The sequence below is a fragment of the Rana temporaria genome, chromosome 13 (genome assembly GCF_905171775.1).
Source record: "Rana temporaria chromosome 13, aRanTem1.1, whole genome shotgun sequence".
In the NCBI taxonomy this organism is placed as follows: Eukaryota; Metazoa; Chordata; class Amphibia; order Anura; family Ranidae; genus Rana; species Rana temporaria.
In genome coordinates this window covers 20,256,417-20,280,247 of record NC_053501.1, presented here as the reverse complement: position 1 = coordinate 20,280,247, position 23,831 = coordinate 20,256,417, and the positions used below count along the sequence as shown (strand labels likewise).

The window sequence follows — 23,831 nt, the reverse complement described above, 5'->3', positions numbered from 1 at the left end:
TAATCAAAGCATTTTTATAGCACTGATCGCTATAAAAATGCCAATGGTCCCAAAAATGTGTCAAAAGTGTCCGAAGTGTCCACCATAATGTCGCAGTACCGAGAAGAAAAAAAAAAAAAAAAAAAAAAAAAAGCTGATCGCCGCCATTACTAGTAAAAAATAAAATTATTAATAAAAATGCCATAAAACTATCCCCTATTTTGTAAACGCTATAATTTTTGCGCAAACTAATCAATAAACGCTTATTGCGGATTTTTTTACGAAAAATATGTAGACGAATACGTATCGGCCTAAACTGAGGAAAAAATATATTTTTTTTTATATATTTTTGGGGGATATTTATTATAGCAAAAAGTAAAAAATATATTTTTTTTTCAAAATTGTCGCTCTATTTTTGTTTATAGCGCAAAAACTTAAAACCGCAGAGGTGATCAAATACCACCAAAAGAAAGCTCTATGTGTGCTAAAAAAAGGACGCCAATTTTGTTTGGGAGCCATGTCGCACGACCGTGCAATTTTTAGTTAAAGCGACGCAGTGCCGAATTGCAAAAAGTGGCCTGGTCATTGACCAGCAAAAAGCAGGAGAACACACTGTGGTCAGTTCTCTAGTTATGTTAGGAACTCCATGTACTCTCATCCAATGATCAGACTTGTCCTGACACCTCCCTGCTGCACAGCCTGTCACTGACAAGCTCAGTGTGCTGCTGCTACTCATCCCTCATCTCTTATGCAGCTGAGAACGGATCACATATATAAAAAAAATACTTGGTCTTTCATTTTCTTTTTTAAACCGAATGGGTCGTTTTACAAGGTGATTGTTTACAAATCACTTTAAAGGCAGAATGTGTCAGATTACCCAACATGTAATAAAAGCAGAGCCAAACCTTAACTGCATGACATTGAGTTTGCTATAACACTTTATATTACACAATTTCCACACTATTTTATAATATGAAGTATCCAATTTGTCTTTTTTTTTTATCTCTGTAAAAATGATCCCATCAAGCATCTTTTAGCCACTTCCTGTCTATATACACACACACACACACACACCTTCCAACTCTGGACCAGATTCCTGATGTTGACAACAGTGGACCAGGTCTACCTAGACACTGGCAGTGCCCACAAGGAAGCATGTGACCAACGTAATAACATAACACAGGAACACGATTAGACATCAAAGTCACATGACAAATCACACACACCATTCTTTTCAATAGCATCTGTTCAAATCTTAGGGGGTTATTTACGAGAGGGAAATCCACTTTGCACTTTTTAAACAGCATTTTTAGCTTGTACATGATTGGATGATAAAATCAGCAGAGCTTCTCATCATTTCAGATCTACCCCTTAGATCTACAGCGACTTCACTTCCAAGTGCACTTGTAGAGCAAAGTGGATTTGCCTTTCGTAAATAACCCCCAATGCGTCTTAAAGTCACAGAGACTTTGAAAAAATGCCTGCACTACTTGGGTGTGACTAATCAATAGAATGTAGAACGCTCGAAAGTTGCACTCAAAATAGTGCGACGTTGGAGACTAGCTAATGTGAAAGGAGCCCAAGACACTGCCACCCCATAGGAGTGCCCTTTATGGCAATATCAATAGAGATTATTTAATGAAAGCAGTTTAAGATATTACATTTAAGAATCTTGTGGTCATTGTACTCTAACTATGCAATACAAAGAATACAATACAAACAGGTCCTTTATCTTTCAAAACTTGGAGCATCCAGTGAAAAGTACACCTACAGTTTTTGCAAGCAACACTACTTTCATGAGAAAGTAGTATTGATAGACACATTTTAAACATGTTCAGATAATGAGGACAAAAACTAACATACACATTTAATAAAAAATAAAACATGGACTGTTGATTCAAAAAAAAAGAAAAGTACGGTAGAATACAATGAAAACATGCATTGCCCCTTTGTAAATCACACATCGTGTAAAGCCACATCTTAAAAACAAGTTACAGTTTTGGCACAGCAATGTAAAAATACAGGAGGAGATCAACCAATTTGCTTATTTCCCTTCATTATGAGGCAATTTTTAGTTTTCAGTGCTGTGATAGTTTGTCAATTACTCAGTCATGCAACACCGTACCCACATTCATTTTATAATATTTTTTTGAGAAAGACCAAGCTTTCTTTTTGTGTCATTTTATAGCAACACTTTTTTATTTGTTAAACAATATAAAGAGGAAAACCAAAAAAACTAAAAATTTGGGTTTGCTTACATTTTCCTTTAATTTCTTAACCTTTAAAAAAACGATCCCACTATCACTGGTCATCAGTGTCACCTTAATGTCCACCCCTTAAGCGGGATTTCTCTTCCGTTCATGGACGGACACAGCAGCCTTTGACCTGGGGGTTATATCCGCTTCCTTCCAGGAGAGCGGATATAACCCTAAGGTCAAAGGCTGCTGTGTCTGTCCATGAACTCAGAGAAATGGATTTTACGGTGAGTACAAAAATCCTATTTTTTTGATACTCACAGTAAAATCCCATTCACCAATTTCATTGACGGACATGGCCTCTCTTCTTTAATTGTGACCAAATAGGGTTTATAGCGCCACCTACAGGAGTAGGACAGTAGGCAGACACAAACTCTGCATCTCCTGTGGGCCATCCTCTCCGGCAACCCAAATAGTAACAAGCAGTGTCCAAAGGAAAAATAAATAAATAGATAATTGTTTTTTTTTATAGTGCGTCAATGAACTCAGAGAAAGAAATTTTACTGTGAGCAACAAAAACTCCCGTTTTCTCTTACATTTGACAGACAGGTGGGACCAACCACTGAGAGAAAACTCAGGGCAACACAAAAAAAAAAAAAGGCGGCTATATAACCACAGGTTTTATATAGGGAATCAGCTCCCTACTCCTGAACACTAGGCAGAAAAATGTGGCTTCCTAGAGCTGAATGTAGTTTTTATGCTCAGAGAGGACTCCTCATGGGAGGTGTCAAGTTGTTGTTTGTGCCTAGTGTCCTTCTCCTGTAGGTGGCGCTGTAAACTCTGTTTGGTCATAAATAAAGAGAGGCTGTGTCGGCCAATGAACACAAGAATTTATTTCCCCCCCCAACATTACTGGTGGTCAGTGGCCCTTTAAGACCACCACCTTCACCTCTGATCTGCTGATCCTTCTCCCTGCTGTGGTTACAAACATTCAGCCTATTCACAACAGAGGAAAGGAAACTTGTTAGATGTCTGTAAACACTACTAGCGTATACACTTGTGATGACTGATTAGTTCACAGTGATCACAAGGTACAGAGGCACTCTTAGTTGGCCTAAGTGCACTGGCTACCTGTGTGCATTTTCTAAAGCGTCAATTATAAACAACATTGCAGAAATACAGGTCCAACTAACTTATTTTTAAACAGTAATGCAGTACAGAGGTAAAGGGTTCACAATCAGGGAGCTGTTCTAATTAGGGCCAGTATAAAGATTTGGCATATACATTTCTAGCACTGTACATATTTCCATGACATATCAACTGACACAAGGAACAAAGATAATTCTACTATTACTTGAAGAAGGGAGAGGAGGCGTTAAGATGAATAAAAAATACTGCATCATGCTGTAATGGCCAAATCAGAAGTGTACCGTAATTAAAAAAAAAATGTAATATATATATATATATATATATATATATATATATATATATATATATATATATATATATATATATATATATATATTTTTTTTTTTTTTTAAATAAAAACACAAAAGCAGTCCAGATAGTTCAAATCTCAGCCGGGTAAGCAGGGAGCAGCTGAGATTCAATCCATCCATGGACAAGATGATTGTACCAAAGTCAAACCATCAATCGACTTGGGTACAACCAGCATGTCTGATTTCTAGCATGTAATTATAGCCGCTAGCAGCAATAATTGTGTTCTCCCGGCAGGGATGGCCCTCCGTTCCGGGAGAACACAATATCTCTGCAGGAGGGATTCCCCCATCAACACAGACAGTGGTTGCAGGAAAGAAAAAACGCATAATCTTTGGGCTGCATAATTGTGCCCATGATTATAAAGAAAAGTAAAGAAACATTGTGATCACGTTAATTGGCTTGGAGAAAAAAAATGCGCTTGCATGTTTCCAAAGGAAATGTAAATATAGGTAACCAGTATGACCGTTTTTTTGCCGCTAGACCAAAACTGTAGCAGTTTGCCATAGTTCGAAAAGAAGAGCAGATCACAATTACACTTTCATTTCCCAGTAAAAGGCTAATGAAGCTTCATGTCTAAAAAGGTCTCATCACCATAATCCCTTGCTCCATTTTTTTTATATCCCAATTTATCATGACAAAACAAAAACATCACAGAATCATTGCTTAACAAAAAGCTAAATATTTCTAGGCAAAAAGTATACTCCACACAAACCTCATTATGAGATTTTTTTTATTACACCCCCCATAATGCACAATAATTCACAACTCAAAAAAAAGGTACAAGAAAAAAAAAAAAAAGATAGGAGGAGCAGAAACCCAACCCAAATGACTTACCAAGCACCAACTAAAGAGGAACTTTGGGCAAAAGGTAAACAGTATTTGTAAATGCCACTTCCTTTCTAATATAAACTGAAATTTGGCTGTCCTATTCAATCCACTGAGAGGAGGCAGATCTAGGATTTTCTTTCTCCTGGCAATGGTTATAACTACATGCTATTTACTGCTGACACTAATGAGCTTTCCCTTTACCGTTTTGTAAAGCCACTGCAGGGACAGAGATGGCACAATGTTTTCCTCTGATAGCATCTCTGAGGGTCTTGCGCTTCTCTACAATGCTATCTGGGCTCCCTCTGGGGAGATTCCCATCACTTGGCTAAATAGCCCTTGTGTCCATTGCCTGTACCCCTCTATGCTCTAAGGCAGGGTTCTCCAAACTGAGGCCCGAGGACCAGATGTGGCCCTTTGCTAGCCGTTATCTGGCCATTTATCCTACCACTGACACCAACAAGGGGATACAATTTCTTCCACGAATACCAACAAGGGGGCACCAATGCTTCCACCGATACCAATGATGGGATACTATATCTCCTAGTAAGAGGGGCACTACTACTCCCCCATATTTATTTTCATTGCTGCCAGGCCACAGACATTTTCTGCTCCTGCTGGCCACAATCTGGCCCTCCTAAAATCTGAAGGACAATAAACTGACCCTTTGTTTAATAAGATTTGGAGACCCCTACTCGAAGGCTTCTCATCTGTGCCTCAAAGTGCCGTGTGTGTCACGCCAAGACATCAAGCTGCTGGATCCATCTAGCGATACCCAAACTTTAGGAATTACTAAAAAAAAAACTACACGTACAATCTAAAGCCTAGTACACACCACTAGCTTTTTTTTTTTCCAACACGAAAAAAAAAACAAAAAAAAACAGACCGCTCTGGTCGCAGCCACGGCACTAACAATCTGATGTTAGTACAGCGATCTCCCCTGCTTTTCTATAGTGTTCTGACAGGGAGACAGCCCCCCGTCCGAACACTCTAGTCAGCGCCCTTTGTCATTGGCTGAGAGCACTGATCAGCCAACATGCCTGGCTTCTGCCAATCCAGCAGCCTTGCTGTACAGTAAGTTGTGAGGGTTTAACTGGGCTTTACACATAATTGCTAGCATTTAAGTTAACCACACTTTCAATTGGTGGAAATTCTGAGGCGCTCCAAATTTTTTTTTAAAGCACTAAAGCCAAAGATGCACAATATATTTTTTTCTTTTTAAACTTAAAAGAGAATCTGTTTAGTACCTACTCAACTCGCATTACCCTATTGGACTAGATGTGACTTTTTTTTTTTAGCTTATGTAACCTTGTATAGCCACAAAAAAAAAATACTTTAAGTAATCCCTACATTTTCTATAAGCAATTACAGATTTGCCACAAAACACAACTACGACGTCTCTTTATTCTCCATTACACAAAGTATTTTTTGCCCCCAGCCCTGAGATTATTTCCTTTACTTGGCCTTTGGTAAACGAACACACAAAGTAAGCAGCTTGTTATATACATACTTGTACTTCTGAAAGAAGTTGGGAGCCTCGAAAAGTTTTGCCCATTCTGCTTTCCCCAACAAGATCTCATCAGTTATAGCCAGCCCTGTAGACATAAGGAAAAAAACACAAAGATTTAATCCCAATGCAAAAAGACTGGTGACAAAACTGAGAATAAATGAAACACTGCGTGACACAATGAACAATTGATAAATAATCTGATAATATTTAATAATGCTCCAATGGAAAAAAGTCTGAACCAAAAAATACAAGTACATTATATAAACACTGTACCTCGTTTAAACTCTTCCACCATAACCATTCTTGTAGAAATAGAAACATTGTAGGTGGAATTCTGCTGAGGGTAGGCTGGGGTGATAATAGGCATTAGGTGGTACCGATCACTGGGATTCACCTGAAATAAAAAAACAACTTAGTTGTACATAGAGCAGGGTGTCAAACTCAATTTCATTGTGGGCCGCATCAGCATTATGATTGTTCTCGAAAGGGCCGGTTGTATCTGTAAGATCAGATGTCCAGTGCATCCCCTTCCCTTATAGTTAGATGTCAAGAGCCACCCCACCACCATCAGAGGTTGAGTCCCCCCACTCTCCCTTACAATACAGTGCACCCCCATTTTCTTATGCTGCTGCTGGGAAGAAGCTGGATGCATTGCTTGAAAGTAGGGAGCTGGAGCTCTCCTGTAGCGGTGAGGTGTGAGGGCCACATGAAATGGCCTGGAGGGCCGGATTCGGCCCGCAGGCCCCGTGTCATAGAGGATAGTAGCTGGATTATTAAAGAAACATTTACCTCAAATAACTAAGCCTAACTGTATTACATGCAAGGGGGTATATATACACAATGCAGGTATAAAGAGTGTTGACTCTATATATTAAAAAGCTCCTTCCTTCTTGAGGTATGCTGCACTTAAACCCCATGCATTGCTATCAGCCCTGCCCAAATCCCCTCTGTACTAAAAGAACACCTCCCAATGTTATAGAGGTGATAAGAGGGGGAGGTGTTCTGTAGTTCAGCACCCAGGAGACTGATGGATTTTAAACGCTGCCATTTATGCTACCAGGATCGACCATCTTTACTTTGAGCTACCAGCTCATAAAGATTCAACATTATCGCTTTGTAGAAAACCCCCCCCCCCCTTTTTTTAGGACGTTTATTGTTAGCCTTCCTGTGTTGGCAGCGCAGCGTTCCATCCCAGATCCCTTACTTTCAAGGGTCATATTATATCTATTTAGCTGTCCAGCAGCCCAGACTCCTATCTTGAGCTTCACTATAGGAAATTAACCACTTGCCGTCGCCGCACCGTCATTATACGTCCACAAGGTGGCTCTCCTAGGCGAGACCACGTAAATGGACGTCCTACCTCTTAGCCGCCACTAGGGGCGCACGCGTGCCGCCGGAGGCGCGCGCGCCCCCCGCTCGCCCCCGACTCCCGTGCGTGTGCCCGGCGGGCGCGATCGCCGCCGGGCACACGCGATCGCTCGGTACAGAGCGGGGAACGGGAGCTGTGTGTGTAAACACATAGCTCTCGTTCCTGTCAGCAGGGGAAATGCTGATTTTCTGTTCATACAATGTATGAACAGAAAATCAGTGTTTCCCCTAGTGAGGCCACCCCCCCCCCCACAGTAAGAACACACCCAGGCATACTTAACCCCTTCCCCGCCCCCTAGTGTTAACCCCTTCACTGCCAGTGGCATTTTTATAGTAATCTAATGCATTTTTATAGCACTGATCGCTATAAAAATGCCAATGGTCGCAAAAATGTGTCAAAAATGTCCGAAGTGTCCGCCATAATGTCGCAATACCGAAAAAAAAAAATCGCTGATCGCCGCCATTACTAGTAAAAAAAATATTAATAAAAATGCCATAAAAATACCCCCTATTTTGTAAACGCTATAACTTTTGCGCAAACCAATCAATAAACGCTTATTGCGATTTTTTTTACGAAAAATATGTAGAAGAATACGTATCGGCCTAAACTGAGGAAAAAAAATGTTTTTTTATATATTTTTGGGGGATATTTATTACAGCAAAAAGTAAAAAATATTCATTTTTTTCAAAATTGTCGCTCTATTTTTGTTTATAGCGCAAAAAATAAAAAACGCAGAGGTGATCAAATACCACCAAAAGAAAGCTCTATTTGTGGGAAAAAAAGGACGCCAATTTTGTTTGGGAGCCACGTCGCACGACCGCGCAATTGTCTGTTAAAGCGACGCAGTCCCGAATCGCAAAAAGTACTCTGGTCTTTGGGCAGCAATATGGTCCGGGGGGTAAGTGGTTAACCTTTCCCAAGCTCTATACCATTGGACTATACAGACGTTTTATTACTCTGTCAAACTATTCAAAAGACTCTGAAGAAGCGCTGTTAAACGCGCGAAACCGGTCGAGTCACCACATCGCAATATCCATCTTTCAGACATTTCCACGTCTGACCCTCCTCTGTCTACACAGGACAATCACATGATTATTATTTTTTATATACTGTTTTATATACTGTTTTAATTGATTTCTATAATCGAAACTATCTATATATTTTTGTATTCTTTAATTTAATATAAGTGCATAAGTTCCTGTGTCACTCTGGAGGCACTTTGCCATGTGTAAATAGTTTGCTAGTTCCTATGGAACGCCCAATTTTAATGTCAAATTGCACTTGTGTCTAAATAAATCTATTTTTTTTAGAGAAAATTCTCTGTACGACTACATCCTTTACAACCTATTGTGCCTGAAAAGTCCAATAACTTGCCCCCAGTTTATTCCTTCCTCATACTTAAATAGGACGTGGCACCTGCCTCACCAGTCAGTGTCCACATGCTCGCTACATGTGAGGATACTCCTCCCCTTTTTTCATTAACTATACCATGGTGTCACATCCCATTTGCTGTAACAATATTCTACTAGTCCATAGCCCAGAAGCTGCCCCCCTAGAGAGTATTAGCATACCTCAGAAAACAGGACATAATAGGTCCTTCATGCAATGCGTTTGACGTGAATGTGCAATAAATATGTAAAGAACCGTTTAAATTGCTAGCGCTAAATACCTGTAATCGATTTAAAAGAAAAAAAAAAAAAAAAAAAGGAGAAGATCAAGAATTTTCAGCTATGGCGATATTAGAAAAAAAAAAAAAAAAAAGAAAAAAAAGAAGAAGAGCAAGTCCTTCAAAAAATAAAGGTTTACAGAGATAAGCCTTTATTATTTACATTGCAAAAAATAAAAATAAAGGGGAAAAATTCAAGTTTAATCCCAAAAAATAATAGTGTTCCCTGTCAGACTTCTGTGTTTTCTGAGTAAAAAAAATCATAAAAATTCCTTCCAAATGCTGCATGCTGTCCTGGCAGTTCATGAGTGAGTGTTTCCATAGAAACAAGATGGCCTAGATGTCTGCCAACTTTGCACATAGGCTGTAATCTATTTCTACCTCTCCCATCAAACAGGTTAACGGGTGTCAATTACAGTTTATGGGGCTTCAAGGAGGGTGTAGGAAGTTGAAGAGGATGTCTCAATGATTGTGCTTCAATGGAAACCCAATGGCCGACTTTCAGGACAGCACGCAGGGTCTTCTGTGTTGTATGGTAATTGTTTCTCAAAAAATAAAAAACAAAATCTGAAAAGGTCTGGTAGGAGACATTGATTTGTTTTATTTTAGGATAAAATCCTGAATTAATTCTTGCGTTTTTTTTGTACATTTCAGACATACCACACACATTTATATATATATATATATATATATATATATATATAACTAAAAGGGTGGGACTTTAAAAGAGGCGCAAGGCATAAAGCCAAGCACTTCCATCCCCAATATTTTGAACAAAGAAGGAGCATGCCTCAATTAAAATACCACACATATAGATGCGTGTCATATTAGGATTACAGATGTAATCTGAAACAAATATTATCAAAAGCTGGGTCTTTCCCTCAAGTCACAGCAGAACTACAGTGATCACAAAGATAACCTGAAGCTCAAACATTCTTTGAGTCACCAGAATAAAGTTTCCCCCTGAATAAACAACTCTCCATTAAAAAAAAAAAAAAAAAAAAAAAAAAGAAGAAGATCATGGTATGACATGCAATGTAAAAACTTTACTGACCCTTGGGTCCCACACAGGCAAATTAAGATTGCACTCTTCTGGTTGCTTCAACAGCACTGGGTTAGGCCATTCCCTGCCAAGGAAGAATTAAAGAAGAAAATATTAATGCAATGAAGGAAAGTTACATTTGACGTGGCTTCTTAAAAATATCAAACGACTGACAAAATCTCTAGATTTACGAAAGCTGTATGAACCAATCACAATCACCAATTTTACAAAGCCCTATTAAACCTATTTGTTTTGTTGGGTGGGAAAATTTGTATTGAGTTAACAGTACAATGTAGATAAAGCCACAGGTTCATTCCCGTAATTACAGGATTTACATCAAAGATTGCTATGCTTCATCGTTTCCCCCACATTTCCTTCTAGTTTATCTCCTGTTGCAGAAAGTTCTGAAAAATAGATAGTGGTTGCATTGAAAAAAAAAAAAAAAAAACACAAAAATAAAAACACACACACTCAACGTTTTTATGAATACAAGTACAGCATTAAATTTGTATTACATCTATCTGGATTTTAAAACCGACTTCCAGGAAATCATCTTCTTTGTAAAAAGTGAAAGAATACAACGAGTTAGGTCCAATGAGATGCATGACACCTCTTGGACTTATATCCATTTGCATCAGACAGTTTTTTTTTTAAATCCCAGAAAACAGCTTTCACTGTAGTTTTGGAGGCCGACGTTGGACCTTCTGGTCTGAGCATCTTCAACAGTACATTTGCTGCAGCTGCTATGCCAGCCCCTTCCCGCCACTCCTCCTGCCCAACCACCTAAGCCTTTTAATTTAGTGAACACATAATACAAAGGCTTCTGTGAATTGGCAGCAAAGGGGAGGGGCTAGCACAGCTGCTCTGTGCACCTTCTCACAGCCCAGATGTATCCTGGCAGAGCCATAAACCTGTCAGATGTAAATAATAGAGAAGTCCAGGAGATGGCATGCATCTTGTTAGACTTACAGTGAGGAAAATAAGTATTTGAACACCCTGCTATTTTGCAAGTTCTCCCACTTGGAAATCATGGAGGGGTCTGAAATTGTCATCGTAGGTGCATGTCCACTGTGAGAGACATAATCAAAAAAAAATTCCAGAAATCACAATTTATGATTTTTTAACTATTTATTTATATGATACAGCTGCAAATAAGTATTTGAACACCTGTCTATCAGCTAGAATTCTGACCCTCAAAGACCTGTTAGTCTGCCTTTAAAATGTCCACCTCCACTCCATTTATTATCCTAAATTAGATGCACCTGTTTGAGGTCATTAGCTGCATAAAGACACCTGTCCACCCCATACAATCAGTAAGAATCCAACTACTAACATGGCCAAGACCAAAGAGCTGTCCAAAGACACTAGAGACAAAATTGTACACCTCCACAAGGCTGGAAAGGGCTACGGGGAAATTGCCAAGCAGCTTGGTAAAAAAAGGTCCACTGTTGGAGCAATCATTAGAAAATGGAAGAAGCTAAACATGACTGTCAATCTCCCTCGGACTGGGGCTCCATGCAAAATCTCACCTCGTGGGGTCTCAATGATCCTAAGAAAGGTGAGAAATCAGCCCAGGACTACACGGGAGGAGCTGGTCAATGACCTGAAAAGAGCTGGGACCACTGTTTCCAAGGTTACTGTTGGTAATACACTAAGACGTCATGGTTTGAAATCATGCATGGCACGGAAGGTTCCCCTGCTTAAACCAGCACATGTCAAGGCCCGTCTTAAGTTTGCCAATGACCATTTGGATGATCCAGAGGAGTCATGGGAGAAAGTCATGTGGTCAGATGAGACCAAAATAGAACTTTTTGGTCATAATTCCACTAACCGTGTTTGGAGGAAGAAGAATGATGAGTACCATCCCAAGAACACCATCCCTACTGTGAAGCATGGGGGTGGTAGCATCATGCTTTGGGGGTGTTTTTCTGCACATGGGACAGGGCGACTGCACTGTATTAAGGAGAGGATGACCGGGGCCATGTATTGCGAGATTTTGGGCAACAACCTCCTTCCCTCAGTTAGAGCTTTGAAGATGGGTCGAGGCTGGGTCTTCCAACATGACAATGACCCGAAGCACACAGCCAGGATAACCAAGGAGTGGCTCTGTAAGAAGCATATCAAGGTTCTGGCGTGGCCTAGCCAGTCTCCAGACCTAAACCCAATAGAGAATCTTTGGAGGGAGCTCAAACTCCGTGTTTCTCAGCGACAGCCCAGAAACCTGACTGATCTAGAGAAGATCTGTGTGGAGGAGTGGGCCAAAATCCCTCCTCCAGTGTGTGCAAACCTGGTGAAAAACTACAAGAAACGTTTGACCTCTGTAATTGCAAACAAAGGCTAATGTACCAAATATTAACATTGATTTTCTCAGGTGTTCAAATACTTATTTGCAGCTGTATCATACAAATAAATAGTTAAAAAAAATCATACATTGTGATTTCTGGATTTTTTTTTTTGATTATGTCTCTCACAGTGGACATGCACCTACGATAACAATTTCAGACCCCTCCATGATTTCCAAGTGGGAGAACTTGCAAAATAGCAGGGTGTTCAAATACTTATTTTCCTCACTGTAACTTCTAATGTGCCTGCACGTTTTACAAAGTGTTCGAATACCTGAAATTCAGCTTTATGTCATAGATGGCAAGCCAACCACGACTAATGCACTACAGTAACCCTTCTACCCAAAAACTTACCACTTAGAAAAGACCAGGAAAAATTTATGGACAAGGGTGGATGCTATGGCATTTGGATACAGTTGGCATGTTCTTGCCACCAGCATGGCCCAGGAAACGCCACCCAGAAAGCCAAGGATGTTTGAATATATGTTATGGCCTAAGGAATACAAAACATAAGAGAAATTATACATTTTCTGTAACGCATAATGAACATTAAAGAAAGTTTTGTTGGAAGAAATGCTTACGTTTGGCCCAAAGTTTGATTGCTCTTAAAGTTAGCCTGAAGTTATCAATGTTCGGAACTAAATGGAGGATTTCATCAGTTACGCGACAACCTAAAAGATTTAAGATAAACTTTGTGAAATACTTTATACAATCTGCTGTGTTTAAAAGTCATTACATGGACAGTAATGGAATGGTTAATAATTGACATTTAATGTTTTTCTTGTAATATTTATCAGAATATAAAAGCAGATCTCTAGAAGTACAATTCCTGCCAAAAAGAGGCAAAGTGGAGTACAAATAAAAAAATAAAAACCAAGATCCTGTTGAAGAAATAAAGTATTGGCCTCCATATCTGTACAGAACTTGATGCTGCTTATTTGCAATGAAAAAGGATTTTTGTATTCACCGTCCATTCACCCATTTCCTCGAGTTTGAAAGACACAGGCTTCAGACACAATTGGGTTACACCACCACCTACAGGAGGCTTTGGACACTGGCAAACAAACCATGACCAGCAGGTATAATCCCTCCTACTCCCCACAATGTCTCAAACGGGTGCACCCCCAGCTGTTGCAAAACTCCAAGTCATCCAAAAGCAGTCCAAAGAGTGGGCAACACATTAAAAAACCCACAACTTAATTTTTTACCTTTTCTTGCTATTGGTTCTGTTATACCATATGGAAAATTCTTGGTAGAATGCTGCCAGGAGACAGTAAAGTCCCCCCAAATACGCTATATTTCTTTTTTAACCATATCTTTTATTGAAATTTACATTAGCATACAAAGCTAGCCCACGCAGGGGCCGAACCGTTGCCCACATAAGGGCAGTTCCTCTGTTGCGACAACATACCGCAACAGGGCACAACACACAGCATAAACATCCTAACTTAACTTATACTATAACCCCAATGTGGGGAGAGGTGCATTTCAGGATAATCTGTACTCAAATTGATACCGACAGGAGAGTACAGCATGAGAATAGTTGGGTCAATAAACTAACAGACTGAAGACATTATGTCAATCTAGGCATTGGCTACTGCATCAGCAGTCTTGGTGTTATCGTCTAGCCAACAGTTCCATACCTTCTCAAATTTTTGTGGACATCCCCTGCCCGAGTAGGTGGCCTTATACAGGGGCAAACTGGCATTCACTAGGCTTTTCCAGAAACTGACAGAAGGGGGAAACGATTGTTTCCAGGTCATCGTAATGGCCTTACGAGCATAATATAGTAACAGGGATATGAGTATTTTCCTGGTTCTAATCATTGACATTTGTTCCCCCAGCCCCAGCAGACAGTCATCCTCATCCAACCCCGGTATATCCCCCGCCCATTTCCTGCGGAGGGAGGACAGCCCAGGGTCGTCAGCAACCAGCAGGGATCCATAGAGCTGAGACGTGGGTTTCTCCAAGTCCCTTACCCGGAGGGTGGATTCGAGCTCAGAGTATACCAATTCAACTGGTTGGCCTAAAAATTGACACCTGTAGGCATGAGCAATTTGAAGATACCTATAATGGGCCTGTGCAGGCACGGTAAATTTGGTGCGTAAAATGTGAATAGGAGTGAGCTCTCTGTTGGTGATAACATGTTCAAGGGTCAGTATTTTGTATTTGGCCCAGGCCTGCGGGTCCAGGATGGTATAGTACTGCGATAGGTTAGGATTCAGCCACAGGGGGGTGTGAGGAGACCAAGAGTTTGGCTGGGGTGCCCTCTGTGCCTCACCCACCTTCCATGCCCGCAGAGTGGTACGCATCGAAGGGGTGAGATGGTAAGGCGTTTTAGGCCCCCTGAATAGCAGCCCCCTCAATGACTCCAGAGAACCCACTACGGCCGCCTCCAACACAGTCGCAGAGTTGGTTAGGTCCGGCTGCAGCACCCAATTTGTAAGCTTAATCTATTTTCTTGTACTACATAAAAAACAATGTCATCTAAAAATAAAATAAAAAAAACACAGAAAAACAAAATTAGAGGAACTCTTCATTGTAAGCATACCATTAAGACTCCGTATACATCTGATATCCAAGTTCTTAAGCAGGCTATCATCTCGCAGGTCCAAATCCTCAGGAATTGTCTGAAGTGCAAGTCTTGCAAATAAAATATCAATCTAAAAATAAATTTAGAATCAAATATAAAAAGTTATGGAGCAGAGTTAGTAATCTATAAGTTGCTCAAATACATTCAATAACTTCCCACTATATAGATCAGTACATTTAGAAGCTTTGTGGTTTAAGGATAACTCTTGCTATTACACCGAAACATCGGTTTACAAATCAGCTTTAGAAACTGGACCACTGACATGAACTATGGAATAGCATTTCCCCCCCAATATTGAATATATAAAAAAAATAGAAGAAGAAGAAGAAGAAGAAGAAAAAGAAAAAGAAAGAAAAAGAAAAAGGAAGAAAAAGAAAAAGGAAGAAGAAGAAAAAGGAAGAAGAAAAAGGAAGAAGAAGAAAAAGGAAGAAGAAGAAAAAGGAAGAAGAAGAAAAAGGAAGAAAAAGGAAGAAAACGAAGAAAACTAAGAAGACGAAGAAGACGAAGAAGACGAAGAAGACGAAGAAGACGAAGAAGACGAAGAAGACGAAGAAGACGAAGAAGACGAAGAAGACGAAGAAGAAGATTCAAAATGATCAGAACACCACAACACCACCACCTACTTAAATATGATTTTGTTTTGCAGGGGGAAGATGGAAAGCCCTTGTACGCTTTACTGGTAATTCAAGCCCTCGAATTGCACAATCATACACAACTCAAATCACAATAGATAGATAATTTCCATTATTACCTCTATCCCATCAAAGCAAAGTTTAATCACGGGCACATATGCTTCTTCTACAGCCTGTAAAGAATAAGAATAGTAGTAAACATCTTACAGTAATGGAAAGAAATACATAAGAAAATGTGGCAAGGATTCCAGAATCGTTCTCCAATAAATCTCTTCTCTGCAGCAGACTGTGAAGCCATCAATGTACTGCTCCTTCACTGACCAAGCACAGGTTGGAACAAGTCATTGAAAAGACACATCTGTCCTGATGTATTGCAAGCAGGAGAGTTACTATTTCTGGCCTCTTTCTGATGATGCTAGATGCCTGGCTGTGTCTAGCTAAATACTTCTCAATCACAGACCAACAACAAGCATGCTGTAAAGTAAATGAGCACCAGAGTTCCTTATTTTTTTAATCCTTGCCAAGGGTCAGTGCCTTGGGTGTTAAAGTGTTACCAAACCCACAACAGTAAAATCAGTCTGTATTTGCAGTAAAGCATGCTTGTTCTACTCACTGTGGAACCCAAGGGGTTAATCCCTTGCATTGTTTAAAAAGGCTGTTTGATCCTGTCTTTCCTGACCCCCCCCCTTCTTCCATAGTCCCTAAAGCATCTCCTGATAGTACAGAGCATTGGGGCAAAAGATACACACACATGCTCAGTTTGGTATGTATTGTTAGAAAGTTTATTTTTTTTCTTGGGAGAGTACATGTGATCAGCAGACAGAGAATCAGGGGTCTTGTAGCCTCATGGGACAATCAGGGGAGAATGAAAACTCCTTCTACAAGCTTTAACCAGTGCTCTGCCAGACACTGATAGAGGTCATTAGTATGCTCTAACTGCTGATGAGAAAAGGTATTTAGCAGTTTATGTTAACTAAAACTATTGCATTTCCATGTACTGTGGGAGACCAGATATAGTGAATGCAGGGTCCTGGGTTTAGTAACACTTTAAAGCTAAAGCAGCATCTAATCAGCTAGAGAATTGACCTTCTTAAAGCAGAGTTCAGCTACTATTGTAAGCTGCAGGCTACATAAATTCATTGTGATTGGTATACTAACTGCAGTGTAGCCTGCACTGGTGTCTGGAAAGTATACTACTTGCATGTATCTCATCAGTGTATTCAGCTTTCTGCAAAGAGCTCAGTTTTCACGTGCTTGTAAAGTCACTATGTGTCCTTATTAGAATCCCCTTTGGTATTTTATAAAAATGATGCGTGCAGTCAGCTGACATCATGGGCTCTCCTGCCCCACTCCAAGGACTACAGAGGAAGGGGCTGAGGTGCCCTCTGACATCAGCCAAGAGGAGAGCCTTGGTTGGTCACATGACCGCTCTGGGGCAGTGTTCAATAGGTTATTGCCTGCTACATTTTTATAAAATAAAGACACCGAATAACAGGGTACTGTACATAATATAGCAGCAGCAGTGGAGGAAACAGCTTACACACACACACACACACACACACACACACACAGAAGAGACAGCGGATGAGGGAGGCACGTAAACTGACCACAGTGCCAGGGCACAGCAGCCATGATAAACCGTGGTCAGTTAACAGTGCCCCTGGCAGGATCAGCCAGGTATTTTAGGTTATACATGGGGCCCAAATTACACAGCACAAGCACTGTGCTGCCCGCAAGGAAGAAAACCCGGAAGTGCGGCTGAAGACAGGTAAGTGTACACATTTAAAAAAAGCCTTTATTAAGGCTGGAGATAGGTTAGCTAAAAAGTCAATTTTGAGGGTGAACCTCCGCTTTAAGTGGCTAACTAGTAAGCTTTCTTCAAATGGGTCACTATTCCAAATCAAAAATCAAGCCTACTGGATATTACGGTAAAAGAGATAAATTAAAAAACAAAAATAAACTTACACGTAGGTCCTTCACTTCATCTTGAAGCTTCAGTTTCTCATAAAATGACGTAAAGAAGTCAGTCCTTTCAACATGCCTTGGCGCTACACACAAGGCATCAATATCAGCACCTGCAAATCAAACCAATCCAGTATTACATAATTTGACAAGATCTCAGAGGATTAATCAAGAAAAATTAATAAACTGACTTTAAATTAGATCCCCACTGCATTTTAGGAAGCCATTCTTGTAGAATAAAAAAAAAACATTTAAAAGTGTATCTAAGCACATATTTTATTTATTAGATTAACAGAGGGTAGGGAGTCAAAACCACTGTCAGCTCCTGTGACTTAACAGACACCATACCCATGTCACAGAGGAGAGGGAGGAGTGAATACAAATGTATTCAGGTTTCAGAGACAAATGATCGGTTCTCTCCTGTCCTTCAAGTTTTTCCAGTTTTCTTTTAGCTAGGGGAGATCAGTGAAAGGATGTTCACTAGTCTCCCTCCCTTTTACCTGGCGAGACATTTGGGAAACATGGCATGAGAGACCCATGTCTTGGGGATTCATTTAAATGATCAAGCGGCTGTACAGCCACCCAATTGCTTCCATCTGAAAGCCTGTCATTTTTGTAACGTTGTCTTGTAAGGTTTAGAGGCATTATACAGCATGGGAGCATAAGTTAAAGGGTTACCACTAGCTCAGTGCAGATTTAATAACTGACCAGTAATGGGTTTCCATACTTTTTTCTAAACGGCAGTTTACTTGGACTTTGATATACAACAGCTATTGTAAAGTTACCAAGGCCCTGCTCACGCTGGAGCGATTTTCTGCTTGAAGCCTGTAGCTTTAATAACCCCATTAATTTCAATGGCTCATGTTCACATCTGAGCATGCTGTCGCCTGAAGCTAAACGCCTGCGACTCAAAAAAAGTACATGAGTTTCTTTTTGGCAATTGGAGGCAGATTGGGCCCCACAGGCTTCAATGGGAACTCCTCAAAATGTGCAACATGAGCGTTTTGTCACACGCTTTCTGCTCAAACAGCAGCTCTCCACCCCTAATCTGGTCCTCCTAGTGCTTTCTATTAGCTAAACAAAAAACGCCTGAAGTTCTAAAACGTTTGTAACATGCTTCTAAATAAGCTCAAAAAAATCTCAAATACAAATGCCTGAAAGTTGCACTGCTCAGGTGTGAATGCAGCCTAAACCAATGGAGATCAGAGGATTAGAGAGCTCACAAGCTCCTGGTGCAGTACCCTTTAATACATAGTTAAAAACAAAGAAAAATCACACTCAATTGTAAACTTGAAAAAGTATAAATAGTATCTCCACTTTCTCAGTCCTGCCGATGCGAGATCGTCTACCGCCGTCTTGCAGTCCAAAGGATGTTCATCGCCAGCTGGTCCCAGTCACCCGGCCGGTTTAGAACACGGCACTGCTGGAAGCAAGATGACTCCGAAAAGGAGACTCCGCCCCTTTGAAACACGTTGTCATAGCAACCACGTTACCCCGCATCAGCTACCCATCTTTCTTCCAGCAGTGCTGTGCTTAAAGCCGGCCGGGTTGGGGATAGAGTGACAGTGCAGCTGGAGCTGCCGGCGAACATCCTTTGGGCTGCAAGCCAGCGCTACAGGACCTCCCATGGGCAGGACTGAGAAACTGGGAATACTATGCTGTTAACAAGTTTACAATTGTGCGTGTGTTTATCTTTGTTTTTAACTATATATTAAAAGGGTACTGCACCAGGAGCCCGTGTGCTCTCTATTCCTATGATCTCTTTTCAGCTTCCGATGTCCCACTGGTGTTGAGTGGCAGGGTTATCATAGGATTCGGCTCCCTTCGTTCACAGCCACTGTACAAACGTCACAAATCACGGACTCAATGTGCAGGGCATTTCCAGCCCAATCACAATAATCATCATACATCATAAAGATTGTAAATCAATTTAAAAATCAAGCCATCTTCTGGTGGCTTTGGTCCAGGCAGTGACAAGGAAACCCTGATCAGAAGGCTTTGGCTGGAAAATAGAGCACTACTATAGTAAAAAGGGTGGATTTTCCTACAAAACCTATTATAAAGGGGAGAATACAGGCCATAGTATTAATTGGGGAACTAGAAATGTTCAAAAAATTCTTAGTTGTGGTTACAAAACAGGATTTTCACAAAAATACCAATGGTGCCAATAAGTCAAATTTACTCAATTACACAACAGGAAATGGCTTCACATCTACATTACCTTTAGTATGGACCCCCAATCGGTATGATCCAAAAGTAAATATTTTGCCTCCAACATTCTCAATTACAGACTGAGGCAGGTGCTGGTGGAATAAAGAGATTATGTTAGCAGCATGTGGTTTACTCTTTGTTATGTAATAGAGCTACAAGCATATTATAAAACAAAAGACTGTTACTGGATTTCATCTACACCAAAAGATTACACTTAATTACCCCCCAAAAAATGAAATTCAATAAAGGTTTCTCATCGTCCAGACCCAACTAGGACCAAAGAAGAAACATTTTTCTAACAAGTTTCCTTTAAAGCAAATGTATATTATTTCTTAGGCATGCCGGGCTTTACGTGACCCTTATTAAAACACATTGCATAACAATCTCCCAGACACTGTGCTTCAGTGTTATGCTGCTATGCTGCATGCTAAAACGATCTGGAAAATCAAAAGGCCAAGTCCAATTTTTGCAAAAAATTCAAAACTAAAATACACGTTTATGGAAAACAAATGTGCATTTATTCAAAAAGAAAAGTAACCCCCTGAATGGGACTTTAAAGGCCAAAACACCATGTAGGTATAAAAAATAGGTTTATTTGGACAAAGTTAACCTTATGACATTGGCCAAGAGCGCACACTAAGCACCTGGGTGCAGAAAGACAAACCATATTCCATGTACATATGGAATCACCAAAAGAAAGAAACCAATAATGAGTGTGCCGGATGGCAAGAGAGGAAAAAACAGAACATAAAACACAATACATAAAAAGAAATATAACATCAAAGACCACTCTCCAGGTGGTGGATGCTGCCCGACGCGTTTCTGTTTTTTATCAAACCATCAGGGGCTTCAGGAGTGGATGTTATGCGAGATTGAACATTCGCTAATAAGGATCATAGGGATCTCCCCAGACGTGATCATGTGCATATATTGTATGCAGGAGATGGTAGCTGGTAATAGCTTCATAGTGAACGCTCCCCTAAAGTAGGACTTACGTAAAGTCCGAGACCTGCTGACGTATATTCAGCCAGGTGATTGTCCAGATGCCCGTGGGTATCTTGGGACAGAATTCCTGTGTTGGTCACAATGGACCTGGAGCGTTGTGAGGAGCGCTGTGGGCGTTATCCCCAATTGTGGGTAACGCCCACGTTCCCTGGGTTAGCAAGGAACATACATTGTAAATGAATAAATTATGCTACCAACATTAGTGTACTGTAAATTGCCGCCAACATTGCTTGTTTTCTTTTTTCCCTAGGCTGCCATTTTGCTGAAGCCCAGAGCAGCAGTATATCTTTAGGCTGTCAGCAGACTGACCTCTAGCGACTTTTGGCACAGAGCTGAGAATAGAGAACAACTGAGGCTGTGCAGAGCAGGATGGAACAGTACCTTGGTGGAATTTACACAGTATAGGGACTTATTTTTACATAGATATGCCTGCAAAGGAGGCCAGCATGAAGTCATCTATCAAGGATTCATTTTTCTGACTAAATGTTTTCTCCAAGTAGAACTTGAAAATGAATACCAGGTATGAATATTTCAGACAGAATCAAATCCACTTGCTCTCAGGTCCCGTGCTGAGCATCTGTCCTACTGCATTCTGAACACAGTAGGTCAGCCATTCAAAGAATGCTTTGTATTCAGATTATGCAAAGCATTCTTTAATTGGACAAGGAGAGGGCAGTGACATCACACTGTCCATCTCATCCAGAGAATGCTTTGCTCAGAATTTAAAGCGGAGTTCCACCCATATAAAAGCCAACAGCTACAAAAAAGTGTAGCTGCCGACTTTTAACCACTTCAATACAGGGCATTTTCACCCCCTTCCTACCCAGGCCAATTTTTCTAGTGCACCGGGGATTGGGGTGGGAGTGCTAGAACACGTGTGTTCTGTACCATCCAGCCAGATTCTCAATAAAATACAGCAAATTGGCATGCTTCGGCTGCTTTTTTTTTTACAAAAAAAATAAAATCCTACCTGCTGTATAGCCTTTTTTTTGCTGAAAAGAGCTCACAAAATATTTCATGACCTAGATCCACTTCAGCTTACCTTCTGTTCACTGATATCACGAATCCATTCTTTCACCAAATTGTTCAACTTCCCCAGAATTAAGATCCTGTTAAAAAAAATCCAGGATATTATACCATTACATGGAACTATTCTAAATAAAGTAACATCCTTAAAGGGGTGGTTCCACCTAAAACTCATTTCTAGCAATATATTCGTAAGACCCGTTACACTGCGGGTAGGCTGGCTTCTTTTTTTTTTTCCCCGTACATACCGAGATCTCGGGGGTCTCGTCCCTAGGCGGTGGGCGTTCCTATTTGATTGACGTTCCTCGGACGGGCGCATACGTGACGTCACGACTTTCCGAAAGAAGCCGAACGTCGCCGCGCAGGCGCCGTATAGAGTCGGCTCTATACGGCACCTGCGCGGCGACGTTCGGCTTCTTTCGGAAAGTCGTGACGTCACGTATGCGCCCGTCCGAGGAACGTCAATCAAATAGGAACGCCCACCGCCTAGGGACGAGACCCCCGAGATCTCGGTATGTACGGGGAAAAAAAAAAAGACACTGCGGGTAGGCTGGCTTAACGGGTCTTACGAATATATTGCTAGAAATGAGTTTTAGGTGGAACCACCCCTTTAAATAAATCTAAAAGTAAAAAAAAAAAAAAAAGCGATATCCACATCAAACAATAAGCACTAGACAATGCCAGCTAGAATCGTATTGGTTGCAATAGGGAAGACATACATTTTCCTGTGAACGGGTTTCTCTTTAGGAGGCCCTCCGAATTCAATAATCACCGGACTCACCTGCGCTGTAATTCCTCCTCTTCCTCAAAGACGCCATACGGTTTTAAAGTCTCTATGAGTTTCTGAGTGAGACAGGAGTCGGTCTCTTTGGGTACTGCTAAGCTGATAGGGGAGGTGATGCCAAAATTCTTGATGCTCTGTTGTTGTGGAGTTCCCTGGTTTACAATTGGACTAAAGCAAGAAAAGAGACACATGTCAGAATAAACAGAACCTATCTGGAAAGCAAAAAAGGCTCATAACCAAGATAAAAACAGTAAAACCCCCCCAGACATTCCAATACAAATGCTAAAGCAGTTCCGCAAGCCATGTTGCACACACCACTAGTGGTATTTCTGCAGCAATCAAGGTGTAAATTCAATGCTTTTTTTTATATTGGATTAAAATCCTTTACAGCTAAACTCTGGGAACAAAATAATTTCATATTGGGCTACTTTCACACTGAAGTGGTGCGCCACCGGTGGTAAAACGCTGCTAATTTTACGTCGCTATTTGGACGCTCTTAACCCCCACTAGCTGCTGAAAAAGGGTTAAAACCGCCCGCAAAGCGTCGCTGCATTGATTTCAATGGGCTGGGGCGCTTTAGGAGCAGTGTATACACCGCTCCTAGAGCGCATCAAAGATGCGGCTGGCAGGACTTTGAGCGTGGGAGAAGCAGCTCTTTAAGGGCGCTTTGCAGGAGCTATTTTTAGCGCTGCATCACCTGCAAAGCGCCCTAGTGTGAAAGCAGCCTTATATACACAATGCCGAAAAAGTCCCAAAAGGATTAAAATCTAAAAAAAAACTAGCATATACCATGTAGAATAGTGGTGCCATCAAAGCAAGGTACTAGCTTTTGCAGAGAGCTGTGTGTGGGACGCAGCAGGTCCAATCACGACAGAAGGGGTCTTCAAACCTTCCATACACTGGGCCAGTTTACTGTCCCTCAGACTTTAGGGGGGCATCAATGAGAGTAAACAATGCCTCAGGCGTAGTGTTCAATTGCATAGGTCCTGTAGTCAGGAGGTCGGAAATACACAGCGTCCCGTACCAGGAGGGAGCAATACACAGCGTCCCGTACCAGGAGGGAGCAATACACAGCGTCCCGTACCAGGAGGGAGCAATACACAGCGTCCCGTACCAGGAGGGAGCAATACACAGCGTCCCGTACCAGGAGGGAGCAATACACAGCGTCCCGTACCAGGAGGGAGGAATAT

General features: G+C 41.0%; 1 protein-coding gene across 2 annotated transcripts in view; it reads right to left on the bottom strand.

The window, feature by feature from the left end:
- Positions 1-23,831, bottom strand: part of PAPOLA (poly(A) polymerase alpha) — a 76,894-nt gene that overhangs the window by 21,020 nt on the left and 32,043 nt on the right. For both annotated transcript variants that reach the window (XM_040332398.1, XM_040332397.1), the window contains exons 2-12: positions 22,639-22,809; positions 21,874-21,940; positions 19,837-19,918; positions 17,619-17,728; positions 15,773-15,826; positions 14,980-15,091; positions 13,010-13,099; positions 12,783-12,921; positions 10,099-10,171; positions 6,283-6,403; positions 6,010-6,094 (exon numbers count right to left, since the gene is read on the bottom strand). In XM_040332398.1, the coding sequence (XP_040188332.1) occupies positions 6,010-6,094; positions 6,283-6,403; positions 10,099-10,171; positions 12,783-12,921; positions 13,010-13,099; positions 14,980-15,091; positions 15,773-15,826; positions 17,619-17,728; positions 19,837-19,918; positions 21,874-21,940; positions 22,639-22,809 (1,104 nt within the window). The remainder of the gene's footprint in view (positions 1-6,009; positions 6,095-6,282; positions 6,404-10,098; positions 10,172-12,782; positions 12,922-13,009; positions 13,100-14,979; positions 15,092-15,772; positions 15,827-17,618; positions 17,729-19,836; positions 19,919-21,873; positions 21,941-22,638; positions 22,810-23,831) is intronic.